General features: G+C 47.8%; 1 protein-coding gene across 1 annotated transcript; it reads right to left on the minus strand.

The window, feature by feature from the left end:
• Positions 1-36: 36 nt before the first annotated feature.
• LOC133347498 (lysophosphatidic acid phosphatase type 6-like) lies at positions 37-13,366 on the minus strand. Its single transcript, XM_061559797.1, has 10 exons — positions 12,977-13,366; positions 11,427-11,555; positions 10,666-10,796; positions 9,842-9,921; positions 8,716-8,803; positions 6,957-7,083; positions 6,686-6,786; positions 5,610-5,687; positions 4,544-4,715; positions 37-3,932 (listed from the first exon to the last, which is right to left on the minus strand). Exons 1-10 carry the CDS (start codon positions 13,187-13,189, stop codon positions 3,747-3,749), a joined length of 1,305 nt encoding a protein of 434 aa, XP_061415781.1. The 5' UTR covers positions 13,190-13,366; the 3' UTR covers positions 37-3,746.
• Between the last annotated feature and the right edge of the window lie 791 nt (positions 13,367-14,157).

A 14,157-nucleotide genomic window follows, 5' to 3' on the forward strand; every position in this document is an offset into this window, starting at 1 on the left:
TGGCTGATGGGTCCTTTAGAACTGACACAATGAGCATTATTCTCCTCGGAGACATGGATTTATTAAACATTTCAGTTACATTGTGAAACATTTTAGATTTGCTACCAGTGCAAAAAATATATATTCGAACCTCTTTTTCTCACCTTTGTGAAAGGCATATTTTTCCACCCAATTTGTTTAAAACATTGTAATTCATCCACATTCATTTGAACTACAGTATTGCCACAAAATAAACGGAAATAAATATTTCCAGACATGGCGATGAGATAATCGGTGTTAACATTACAGAATCTTGCAAGAAACTACCCGTTATAAAAAAAATATACATCTTGAAAATGTAATGTCAAAAACAATGGATCAATATCCCATTAAATTAAAAAGCACTCAAACAGAAAGTACACAGATAAACACGTACCATGTGCACTGCTACAATTTTAATTTGCGATTAAAATGAGCGTGTTGTTCTGGCTAGGCTTCCCATGCCAATACCACCAAGTTAAAACTACAATCATTTACCAACGACTATTATCCATCCACTGTTATAAGGCCTCCCCAGTCATCATACCATGAGTTAATTTGCTTTACACTATTCAAGAGGCCTTCTTAAGGAATACAAATGGCACTCTCCAATTATTCAGTTGAGCAAGTGGAGTGTTTTATGCATACTTAGTAAGCCCTTAGAGCTGGAATGAAACAAACGGAGCACGAGTGTTGAATTCACAGCTCTAACATAGTGATGCATAATGGTACCACTTGTTCAGAACTGCCAACGCAGATAAGCACCAACTTTGAATTCATTAATTGTTTTTGTGTGCATTACAAAAATGTTTCTCAACACCAGGATTCCAAACCACATTCAGTGGAATAGGCTGTGACATGCACATTAACGTACGCTTTTTGAGCCAAATATCCACCTCAATGTAATTTGAAAATATCTTACAATGTATCAGATTTAAATCCTTGCTTTAAAACGCATGGGGGGGGGGGGGATGTGGACAAGCCCATTGCCCAAAACGTCATTAATTTATTTTTTAATATTTTACAATTAGCTGCATGTTTACAAAAAAGTGTCTCGTGAATGGTAAACAGTCCAGTAAACATTAGAATGCATTGTTGATTGCGATTATATTGAGAATTACTATGATACAAACACGCAGGAGCCCATTGATGTGTCAATACTAACAGAGAAACCTGGTAAACTTGTATTTTTGGAGACCTTTTATAATGTAAAATGGTTTTGACTTTAATGCACAATTTCAAAGTCGTAAGAATCGCACGTAATTTCAGCTTCGGTTTGGCAGAAGTCGGCGTGCCATGTAAATGACACACCATAATCAAACTGTCATGTACAACTGTCATGTGCAAACTCATTTCTGTTCACAATAGAAAGCTTAAAAACCTGGGTAAATTAAAACAATGTAAATTTCAACTTGTAAACAATAATGAAGAAAATTAATCCTAGGAATGTTACAAGGATTATGTCATCACATGTCTAGCTAATGCCATGTCGCCATAAGCAGTATCACTGTTTCGTGGCCGTTGCAGAGCAGCATCTCACGAGCACCCTCTTTGCTGTTGAGCAATAACAGAAGCACTAAAATTAAAGCCTATCGGTGTTGCCATGGTGTCATTTATCGCACACTGGAATTGCTATCCAGAGGTCGCTGGTTCTATCTACCGGTGCAGCAGTAAAGGGAAAAAAAAAGCTTTTTTTTAAGTATCCCTGTCCACCCAGCAGTAAATGGGTACACAAGTGGCAGGTCACAGGAAATAGGGGAACGTGTGGGTGCTCCCACCTCTTCAAAGACATTTGGCCATGGAAGCGTTGGCCAAAATGCCATCGAGCGCAGTGTTCTTCATTGCAAGGTACGCGGGCCATTGGCGGACCCTGGTGGCCTGTAGTGCGGCACCTAACGTGCGGCCCCCAACATTACAAATGTGAAAACACCCCACCATGCGGTCTAAGCCAATGGTTTCAAATGTGTCGCAGTCCTCACACTTGTCTTATTGGCGAAAGTACCCCCCCCTCTCCTCTGAAAACTAATGAAGAACACTGACCTAGAGGGTCTATTTACAGCTCCTTCTACTGGACTTCCCTCGAATGCAACATGGGAGATGCACGTGCACCTTCTACAAATTAAAGATCAAAGAATCGCCGTCCTGCGACTTTGGCGAATTTCAAACCATCAAACGCGTCATCGACGAATGCGCCATCCATGTACATCCTAGCGGTGTTGCTGCAATCCATGCAGCGTCTACTGCCCTCTTGCATTGGTTGCATTCAACTGCCCTAACTGGAAACCATTTCACCAGCTGTGTCGTGAACGGGAATTTCAGGGCTGCACCTTTATATTCAGGGCGAGTGAATGCTGCAACGAAGCACAAAACTGGATTAGTCTGCACACACGTTTCCTAAGGCTAATTGTTTAACTTAAATTCCTCAATAAAGCATGATTAAATGTTATCAATATTGTGGCATTTGGTGTCTTCAGTGGAGATGAACATCGCTTCTACTTCTTTTTATCGCTTATTCTCTGTCAATGCCACAAGCTGTAAATAACATTTTGGTGAAGATGAAATTAAAGACTTAAAAATATCACTTAAATCACTAATCTACATAAAAACATTTTCCTGGGGGATTGGAGATTGAAAACATGACTGCATAAAGTATCTACACCTGTCTCACTACAGTGGACATACCTTTTCATATATTTAATTAAAATATGTTCATGTTTGTTTCAACCTCCAATTCATTTGATTACTTTCTTCTTCTCCTCATATAATTGACAGGGACACTGCACATCATGTTCGTTCCTCTTCCAATCGCAATGCATCCACGTGGGAAATGTAGCTTGTATGGTGGAGACCATATAAGCGCAGAAGCCAAACCAAAACACATGTAAAGCCATGTGCAGAAACAAACCTACTGCACATATCTACCTACTCAACTGAGAGATCAGCACTTAAAGTAGGTTTTAAAATGTTCATTCATTAAATAGAATGCGAATACCATGCTGCCATGTGCTCTTGAGCAACGGCAAGTACAAAAGTCTCCAGGTTACAAGACGCGTTTAACCAAGACTTTTAAAGCAAAAGTCGTCTTACGTGATAGGCGCACCTGAGACCAGATTTGTACAACTTACAATTTGGGGTGCGTCCTACACTTTGCGGAGATTCTTTAACTCAGAATATGGTACTTATTTTGTTAGGAGATAATGTACGTATGTTGAACTTATTTCGCACTATACGTAACCAACCCGGCTGCTAATTGGAGGCACGGGGGAAGGACACAAGCTAAACAATAATAAACAAGACGCTACAGTCGATTTCTCCCTGAGGATCCATGTTCAGCCTACGACACGAGTCCTCAGCCTCCGGGAATAATCTGGCTTGAACAGAGGCTGTCTCGTCGATGTTCAGGATAAAATGTGTTTTCTCTTCACACTTAGGATGAACATAGGAACTTAGGGTGATCGTTGCTAAGCACGTTGACGACGGAAGCTGTAAATTGCCGTATTTGAATAATTTTTGTATGGGTTTGGAAAATGTGGGGCTGACGTCCCAATCTGGCTAGCACACAAGCAAAGTTGTTTGTGGTGGTGTTGATGATCTAATATTCATGATGCTGTTTTTGCACCATGCTCATGGCTATATTGATGGCGCTTGCGATGGAAATTATACTGTGTTGCCGAGTCATGCGTTAGTGTCGACAGAGCTGATGTTAACAGTGTTGACTGGGTTTGTGATTATTGTGATGGTGTGGTTGGCGGTGCTGAAGACGTGGACTGTGGCGACTGAGGAGGAGATGTGGGCTTGTAATCCAAGTCACAGATGTGCTTTAACTCCTCGGCCGAAAGAGCCAAGTCAGCGACAGCCGCGCGGAACTCCTCCAGAGGACACAGGGTGGCGCTGCACTGCGGCATGCGGTGCTCCTGCAGCAACACCACGCAACAGCAAACCACACCATGTCACACAACACACATCACACCTTCACCGCACACCCCAGTGGCGTCGACAGTAATTTCGATCGTGTAGCGCGAGCCGACCGACTGTCGCCAACGGTGATGAGCATGCGCGCGCATTTGTGCGGAGTGGATGAAAATTGTGCGAGCATGTCAGCAGGTGGCAGCAGGGTAGTGCTGAATCACTTTCACTAGATTAAACTATTTAAACTTTTTTATTTTACCAGGTCCCACTGAGCTATATAGCTCTTTTTCAGAAGAAACCGGGCCACAAATGATAGCGCAATAAAGTGGCTTATCGTGTGTAATTGTTTGGCAGCCAAATACTCTAAAGGCCTGTTTCTAAATGTGGAGGGCAAATCCAGAGGACCCGGAGAAAAAGCCACACAACCACGGGGAGAACATGCAAACTCCAACTATTCAGGGGTCATGGTCGGGATCGAAGCCACGACCTCCTGTATACCATGCGAGGTAGTTAACATCTCGCCACCGTGGCACCCAAATGCCAAGGCGTCGCCACCTAGTGTCACCCGTGGTGGTGATGCCTCTGCCGGCCTGCCCGGCTCACCAGCCATGCTCACCTTGCCGTTGTACACGAGGCGGACAAACGCGCGGCGGGAGACCGGCTCCACGTGCAGCTCAATGGCAACGTGCGACGCGAACGGTGGCCACCGCCCGTCGAACACACGCAAGCCGACCAGCAGCGGCAGCAGCGTCGTATCGTGTGCCGAAAACAACACCAGGTTCTCCTTCCTGCGCAGCACCGCACCAAACAGAAACGACACACAGCTGTGGCGACCGGACATATCCAAAGGTTGGAGTCATCCAAGTTTACATCATGTAGTTCAAGAGCCCCAAACGACATTCCGCCCCATGGCAGGACCAAAGCCTCCCACCTCCTCACTTGCCTATACACTGCTGGATGAAAGCCTCCCTATGCTGGAACCAGCCCACATGCTTCTGTGATGTTACAATCCATCTCGCTTCTGCACATGAACTGATCTCCTTGGTCCATCCATGTGGTGGTGATCTTGGACACAACTGTTGTTCATTGGTCATCATTTATTCTAGCTATGTGTCCTGCCCAAGGCTAATTACTATAAGTCAATACGCCGTTCATGATTTTCATGTCTCCGAACGTGTTCCTCTTTATACATCTCACTGTCATACCAAGCACACATTCCTGCAGGACTCTACGACGCCTAATATTATTCTCAAGTCTCAACATCAAGAAACCAAAATTATCAGTTATATATATTGCCAATACTTTTAAAAAGCAGTATAACACTATGTGATATTGCCAATGTTAAACCAGTGTTAATATACACAGTGTATCCCATTCAACAGAAAGCTCCTGGACCAAATGGAATAATTATGGGTATATAAATACACAGAACCAACAGTTGGAACACAATTAGTGGATCTATATACTAAGTATTTACAAGGAAATGTATTTTCAAACATTGCTGTTAAGAAATATGAGGCTCTGTTTTTGCTTTAGTATAAAGTATATTGTTTGTGCTCTGTATACACCCAATACATTGCCTTTTATATGTTTTTTTTCTTTTATAGACGAGTCGTGTTGTTGTTGAATACGTCTAGTTAGTTTGGAGCGATATGCCGTGCGTGGTGAGAGTTGATGCTCACATTTTCCCACACATATACTTGTCGATGTTGGAGAGGAGCGTGTCAAGGAGACGTCCAATGCAGAGCTGTAGGCCATCTCTGCACAAACCATGACACAGAACATTTGAGCCAATCAAAAGGCACAAAACATCGCCACAGATTGGCAAACGTTATCAATGCCGTTGTATAATTTCATCAAGAAATAAAATTTGAGAAGAGTGCAAAGATCATCATAGTATTTCCACCCACGTGAAAAAATACATATTTGTATAGAAAATGCCAAATAAGTTAAACTCTATTATTTATAGAGTTTGGATATCCAATTATTTAAGCAATTAGTTACTTTGCTGAATGGTAATTGACTCTTCGGATGATATGAAAAGATTTAAAGCTTTCGTGACTGCATATCTTCTTGGTTCTTTCGGTAAAGTCACGTAGAAGGGAAATAATAAAATAATAAAAATAAAACATCATAAAATAATTCTCACGACGTTTCGGTCACAACGAAAGCAGGCCGTCCTCAGGTGAAGAACAGGTCTGTCGGAAAGACAGCGTCATTCATTCATTCAGATGCTGTCTTTCCGACAGACCTGTTCTTCACCTGAGGACGGCTACTTGCGTTGTGGCCGAAACGTCGTGAGAATTATTTTATTATATTTGATTTTTATTATTTTATTATTTCCCTTCTACGTGACTTTACCGAAAGAACCAAGAAGATATGAAAAGAGTTGGGGTAAAAAAATTGTCACATCTGTTCTCATGCTGGCGGTGCTTGGTGATGTCATCGGCAAGATCAGCCACGTGATGCTGAGCGTGGTTTGAGGGGGTTTCCCTGCTTTGCCAGGGAGGATGTTGGGGCAACTGCCATTTGTAAACGAGCCCCAGCACTTACAAAGAGGTCAATTACAATGTTTTTCTGATTAATCGATTTAACGGACTCATCGCCCCTACTGGCAGACTAATTCCCCAGGTCACTCTTGCAAATTAGACTCTATACTGATCTCCTAAGTTCTCACCTGGTTAAAGAAAATACATTTGAATTTTAAACTCTGCATCAAGCCCCGGAGTCACCCGGCCAGCTCTGGTGAGTGAAGTACCTTTGAGAGGTCTTCAGGATGTTCAATATGGTGGTCACTGCTCCGGTGTCAATCACATGTCTGTGCCTTAACAGCTCCTTTGGGACCAGCATACCATGGGCCTACAACGCGCCACAGACACACCCACCCCATACAATCACACATCATCCCAACCCTTCGCACACCACCCAATTACTAAACCCACTTTACACCACAGCAAACGTAAAATACAATTTGGATATAAACGGTGACTTTGAGATTTCAGGCAGCCTGCGGGCCACCCGCCACACACCTCCCTGGCGACGATGACGTCCCTAATGGCGACGAAGTTGGAAGGAGACTCTGGGGCGGCGTGAGGACTGGGAGGTGGCAGCAGCTCCTCCAGCAACTTCCATTCGGGGCACTTTTTCCAGCCCTGCCTGCACAGGATCAGACCACGGGGCGCGGGATAATGTAATAATACATTACACATGCATACTGGCCAAGGGGCCATGGGATCATTGGGCACAGAGTCCTTAAGAGCAACACCGGTGGTGGGATGTGAAGTACCTCGCCTGGTATACAGCTTTGTGACAGCTTGGATGACTGCATCAATCTCTACTAGGGTGGCTAACTCGGTTGTTTTGTATGAGCGGTAAGAGCATGAAAAGAAACGGTTAAAAGCGGTTACTGGTTTGCCGCAAATATACAAATGTCTCTCGCAATACATGTAACATTTTTGCCCTTTTAAATGACAAACGAAGGGAGGTGCAGTGGTGTGAAGATTAAAACACTGGACAATCCAGAGGTCACCAGTTCGATTCCCTCTCCCAGCACAGCAGTTGAAACATTTGGGCAAGTTTCTGAATTTCCCGGGCTTTCTGCGCATCCAGCAATATAAATAGGTATACCAAAGTTAGTCAATTGGTAGGTCGTCTGTGGTGAGGTCAAGTGCGAGTCTATGCCCAACTCTTGCAACACGTCTGGTTAGCGGGGAAGAGGAGTCCAAATACCCTCCAGGGGAGGCTCTTCCACCAGCAGCGGTGCGAGCAAGGAAACAATTGCGAGGCTGCACTTTTACCTTCTAACCGAAAAGCGAGGTCAAATGTACCACACAGTGAATTAGGCCACCGTGCCCATTGTCCAATCACGTGGGCCAATTGGTGCCTTCATTACTAACATTCCACTGCTTGTGTGGCGATCGAAACGTCGTGATCTATTATTATTTTTCTACCGAAAGAACCAAAGAGTATGGATTCCTGCAGTCATGAAAGCTTAAAATCAAGATTCCACTGGAGTTGATTCGCAGCTTCCGACTTTCTGAACCAGCCATTGATTTAGAAAACGGTTAACGGTTATCATTCAACATCCCTAATTTCCGAGTCGGATGCTTTTCTATAAAGGCTAGGCAAAATGTTAATTGAATATATTAGTCAATATGGAACCACCACAATCAGTCACCTGTAAAGGTGAGCCCTAATTAACACATTCCTGCGGAGGGAGCTGGTAGGAATGTTGGGTTGCTCGGTCAATGTCCAGGGTCAACGGCGGCGTGGTGTATTCCGCAAATATGCCCGACTGTGAGGGCGGGCACAAGCCGGCGTGAGTAGGTTAAACGTTGAGTTTTATAAGGGCACCACGGGGTGACCAGCCCCTCCCCACCCAGCCCCACCCCTCCCACCCTCCCCACCCAGCCCCTCCCCACCCAGCCCCTCCCCACCCAGCCCCTCCCCATCCAGCCCTCCCCACCCAGCCCCTCCCCACCCTCCCCACCCAGCCCCTCCCCACCCAGCCCCTCCCTGCACGACGGACGGACACAATAATCCCCTGTGGGCTGGTGGAACCAGTGGGTTCCTACCAGTATTATTAGATAACACCAAGGTGTGTGTTACTGTGTGAATGCCCACGAAAGATATTTGAAAGTCCTATTTATCCCCCAGTAAAGAAAGTTTCCCATACCATAGAACATTACGCCAACTTCACATTTCTAGGCAGCATGCTACCCCTTCTCAATCTGACACAGTGCAGCACATCACAACAAGTCACAACATCCCCATGGGGAGGGCACGCACTGGTATATGGCCCCGAGGCGCGGACAGCCGTGCATGTTGGGGTAGAGGATTTCCGCCAGAGAGTGCGACACGTGGATCCGAGCCGGTTCTGCGCTTCACACCACGCACCACCGCACGCACTCACCATACCACTCGCCATGCGCACAGCAACTCGCCAGCCAGACAACCATGCACACCGAAAACCACTCGCAACACACATCACACCACTCGCCACATGTTCGCCACTAACTAACAAAATCACTATCCTTGCACACCGCCGACTATTATACCAGTACGTGCAGCGGAGCTCAAAATGCACTCGCCACATAACCATTCGTTAAGAGTATGATTATGGCCGAGAAGTCTTCGTGCAGTGCCAGGTCGCTTCCACACAACGTTACACAGCTGATGAAACAATAGTGACACATGACTGATTCAGAGTGATAGCTTAGATACCAAGCCAGAAGTGGCCATGAGCACACTGCCCAGGTAGAGGATCTCCTCCATCCTCGCCATAACCAACCCCACTACTCAGAGTGGCGGGGTTTGAGCGTTCTACTATACAGGGGACCCAAGCAGGTGGCTTGTTTTGGTGGTACAGATAGGTGAGGTCCCTCCCACCTTTTAGTGGCAAACTCCACCTTCAGAAGCAAAGTCTCCAACTCTTTCTCAGAGGTGACAGCAATGACCAGGTCATCAGCATACGTGATATCGATGAACAATATAGTGCCATCTCTTGATCGTACATGGTTATCCATTAGCCTCCCATTGTATACATAACTGATGTAAATTCCACTGATACAGCCATGACAGGCTTACCACATTGTTGAATCCTGTAGGAGCCAGAGGATATTCCGAACAAACCCAAGATAAACAGGGAATTTCTCTGTCATAGAGCTTTACCTGGGCCTGACAACCATCGCAAAGATGCTTAATGATCACGAGCAGAGCATTAGAGCCCAAAAACACCTGTATGATAAATGGTGAGAATGGGCCTGCCACTCTCTTTCAACTAGATGAAGCACTTCTTCCATTATAGACACACATACTCCCTGAGAAGCACCAATATCAATACCTGCCATTCACCACTAAGTGCCAGGCTAGGTGCACCTTGAGAAGCACACACTCTCTCACACATGGCGCTCACCGAGCTGCGACTGTTGGAAGAGGCCGGCCAGGAGGCACCGTGCAGACTCAATTGTACGAGCCGTATTGGTGGAGCGCACACTACAATGACATGCCACCAACACACAACAATACCACCACACACCAGAAACACCCACCACGGTTCAACATAAAATAAAATCACATACACCACCAGACCAACACGCCACGACCAAACTCAACCACCACACGTAAGACCACACACGACACCCCCGTTGCATCACCATGCACCATCACAACAACACACAGCCGTAAAACACACCATACACCAAAGCATACCACCACACCAAGATAAAATCAGTACAAAGCATGATTAACTTCACGAATGTGGTGTTGCTTGATTCGTCATGATGTCTGGTGATGGGTGTGATTTTATGCGAGGTGTGGGTATAATAATATGCTGTATTTAATCAAAACTTCACTGAGTCTCAATATAAACTCTTTCAGTATTCAGAAATGGTTTGATTGGCCAATTGACATTAGTAAGCATGTTTCCAAACTGTCACATAAAGAAAAAATCCAACAGTCAAAGGTGCGCCCAGACAGAATCAAGAATCCATTCAGTCTACTGCCATTTCCTAGCCACCATTTCGAGCCAAGCGGGTTTTGGAGTTTCAAAAAGCCACGTGATCCACCAATCCAGTGGTGTGTGCATTGATGTTGTGTGAGGTTTAATATACAGCAAGGTGTGGGGGTGCTGTGCTGCTGGGTTTGCTTTTGTGTTGTTAGTTGTTGTTGTTAGCGTGTGGACTCCCTGTGATGCGGAACGTGGCCTAGTGTGGACATGCTGCAACATGCTATACTCACTAAACCTGGCTGGGTGTGTAGGTGTGCGACACCAGAGCACACCCGTTGATGTACGTCTCCCTCAGATGTACGCCGAGCTCGTACAACTGCTGCATGCCCACCGAGGACAGCTGGCCTCGCGCACACCCGCCCTGTAAGACAACGCAACAACATTCCGGCTAAAATCGACATACAGATATCGTACATACCGATATCGTACATACAGATATTGGGCCAAGTGGGGGGGGGGGGGGGACTCAGTAACCCCCCCCTACTTGGTGCAAGAGCTCAGTAACCCCCCCCCCCACACTTGGCGCAAGAGCGCAGAAGCATGGTCACCACATCTACGCCTTTATATAAGGAACTAAACAGTTAGACTTCTCCACAAATCTGTCCGTCTCCTGATGAAGCTAGTTGTAATTACTGGCGCAACGTCGTACTCAGATTGTAAATGTTGTGGCTTCGCTCTCCAAAACACCGGTGTGCTGTACTAGTGACGAATTGGAATGTTCTGTTTACGTGACAACCCTTACTAGTTGGCTGTGTCGGGTGGTGGCGGGTTTTAACGACACTTTTATATATTTACGTGATCTAACCCAAAAAACCTCTTATGGATGATATTGGTCGCGAAAGCCTACGTGTTAAAGTACACCCACTAAACTTCATCAAGCGATGCCCAGAAAATACAACACATTTCAGTAAATCAGTGGCAGAGTGATAGCGAGTTAATCATTAATTTGAGCACGGAGCGCGGTGCGGAGACAGTGCCGGGGCGAACGCACCGGCAGAGGGTTTTCCTGGTACGAGTCCTCCAGGGGGGATGAAGGCTGCTTGCCCCCATTGAGGTCCGTCACCTCGTACTGGAAGAGCGTGTTCGGTGGGGCCTCCAGCATGGACGGTGGCCAGTCGACCTGCGAGAACAACCGGCGGCAACGATAACAGGGGGGGGGGCACGCGAAACGATTGCTGTATTTGGGAGACACATCAAGGGGTGGCAATCCACGACGTAAATTCTGCACCTCAACATCAGCAACATCAACAACCGCCCCTTCCACTCTGGGACGCTTTGCCAAAAGACATCAGGGATTGGACTGTGATTGAGATGTTGTAAAACATTCCTATTTAAGAATGCTTTCACCTAATTTTACTACTATTACTAGACATTTAAATTGATGGGTTTTAATGCTTACTTTTTATTTTCATGCATATTGTGTACAGCACTCAGCGCTACAATGTACGTCTAATTTATTATTACTAAGACGTCGGCCATGGCGCTTGTGCCAGGCTACGTGCACTTTGAGGCCATTTTGAAGGAGCGCACACTGCAGTCGGTAGTTTTACAAACATGGTCCATACTTTGGGCAGGAGAGGAATTGGGGGTGGTGGAAACGGAGTGGAAGTCACCGAAGAAATTGAGTCTCGCAGCCCCACGTCGCATGGGCACACAGACCCATGTCCACCCCCTGCTTATCCTGGCAGAGACGCGTTTCCCAGTGGTCGTGGATACAGAATCACAATGTATAGTTATACTGGATAAATCCGATGAGCTACAAAGCTCTTTTTTGCTTTTTACAAATATCCACTCGGGTCGGGTAAGAAAGTTACAACAATACGAAAACAAGGTCGGAGTGCAACGTGTAGGATAAGGTAAACAAATCACTTAAAAACACACGAATTAAAGTAAATGTTGTTTTATCTTACCAGGTAAAGCCCACCGAGGTATGAACAAGACATCAGGTGACCACGAACAGAACCAGCAGGTGAGAACATTTCTGGTTACATAATTCTGGCATCTTAACGGCTCACATTTGTTACAGGGCTCACTTCAATGTAAACTGAAAACTGGATGGCTCGTGATTTAAAAAGGTCAATTCAACACCAGCAGCCACCAACTCCTCGTCCACAAGCGCCACCAGACCACATCCACTCACTTTGCGCGCATCACCCACCCAACCCCCACGTGTCGCACTCCACGTTACGTGGGCCACAAAGCGGACCCACGTGCCAAGCAAGAAGGACCCCCCCCCCTCCAACCATTCTCCATCTCGCACAGCCGACACAGAACAACAGCAGCAGCACCGCCACCACCAGCAGCAGCAGCAAACCACGGGGCCACATCCATCTCCACGCTGCAGCACTCGCAACAACAAATCACCCAATATGGTGGCGTAGCTTATTCGCACCCCCCCCCCCATGCCAATGCTTAAACACCCCCCCACCACCACCACCAAAGTCCTTGTCCAATGTTGCCCCGACTCGGCTGCCCCAGCGCCTGGGCCTCGGTGCGTTTGCACCGCCACCAAAGCCCGAGCCGAGACCCCCCCTCGCTCACCTCGGGCAGGTGGGAGACGCGGCTCAGCGGTGTCCGCGCCCCGTGGCGGAACACGACCTGCACGAGCGAGATGAGGGCGCGCTCCCCACCGCTCTCGCCCCCGGGGCCCGGCGGCGGCGCCGCGGGCTCCGCTTCAGCCGGGCGCGACCACAGGCGCCGCGCGGCGTACGCGACCGGAGCCGCCACGCACACTCCCTTCAGCAGCAGAGCCATCGCCGTAGACTCGCCTCGGCTTTCAGTCGCGTGTGTTGTCGCCTGTGGAAGAGGGGGGTGATTCGCGCGAGTTCGTTTCGTTCGCTACTTTAACCCGCGCGAGGTTGGAGGCGCCGGGCCGTGCGTGGCGAGGCTGCGGTGGCGGCCTCCACGATGTCTGCGGCGGGGGAAGTGGCGGCGCCCGGCGTAACCACCCCCCCCAGCCCATGACCACGCCCCCCAGCCCATGACCACGCCCCCCAGCCCATGACCACGCCCCCCAGCCCATGACCACGCCCCCCAGCCCATGACCACGCCCCCCAGCCCATGACCACGCCCCCCGTCCATGACCACGCCCCCCCCCCCCGCTCATGACCACGCCTCTTCCACTCACAACCACGCCCCTCCGCCTACGACCATGCCCCCTCCACACACGACCACGCCCCCTCCGCCCAAGACCACGCCCCCTCCACACACGACCACGCCCCCTCCGCCCAAGACCACGCACCCTCTGCTTAGGACCACGCCCCCTCCACACACGACCCCACCCCCCTCCGCCCACGACCCCCACCCCCTGGACGCACGTGGCCGTGACGCCACCGCGTCGCAACCACGAGGTGCCGTTAACGCGCGGTGACGTCATCGCGCATGAGTGCGGACCGTGCGTGATGACGCGTTACGTGCTGCTCACCCGGCCCCAGTGTCGTATCACACGACTCGTTGTGCGCGTGCGAAGCCCTACGAAGCCCTGCGATAGAGAACGTGGTTGTCTTGCTCGTGTTAAAAGGAATGTGTCGGGTGTACTGGACGGCTGCTGGCTGAGCGCCTCTGCATTCCAACAATAACTCTGTTGATTTAAAGCTTTCGTGACTGCAGGGATTACTATTCTTGGTTCTTCTTTCGGTAAAGTCACGTAGAAGGAAACAATAAAATAAAAAAAATATGAAACAATAAAATTCTCACGACGTTTCGACTGCAACACAAGCAAT

This window comes from Lethenteron reissneri, chromosome 26 (assembly GCF_015708825.2).
Source record: "Lethenteron reissneri isolate LAM-NWPU_2019-01 chromosome 26, ASM1570882v1, whole genome shotgun sequence".
In the NCBI taxonomy this organism is placed as follows: domain Eukaryota; kingdom Metazoa; phylum Chordata; class Hyperoartia; order Petromyzontiformes; family Petromyzontidae; genus Lethenteron; species Lethenteron reissneri.

Coding starts and splice junctions, on each gene's coding strand:
- LOC133347498 (XM_061559797.1), bottom strand. CDS start 13,189: ATGGCTCTGCTGCTGAAGGGAGTGTGCGTGGCGGCTCCGGTCGCGTAC. Junction 9,922..10,665: donor TACACACCCAGCCAGGTTTA/GTGAGTATAGCA, acceptor ATGTCATTGTAG/TGTGCGCTCCACCAATACGG. Junction 8,804..9,841: donor CTTCCAACAGTCGCAGCTCG/GTGAGCGCCATG, acceptor TGTGAAGCGCAG/AACCGGCTCGGATCCACGTG.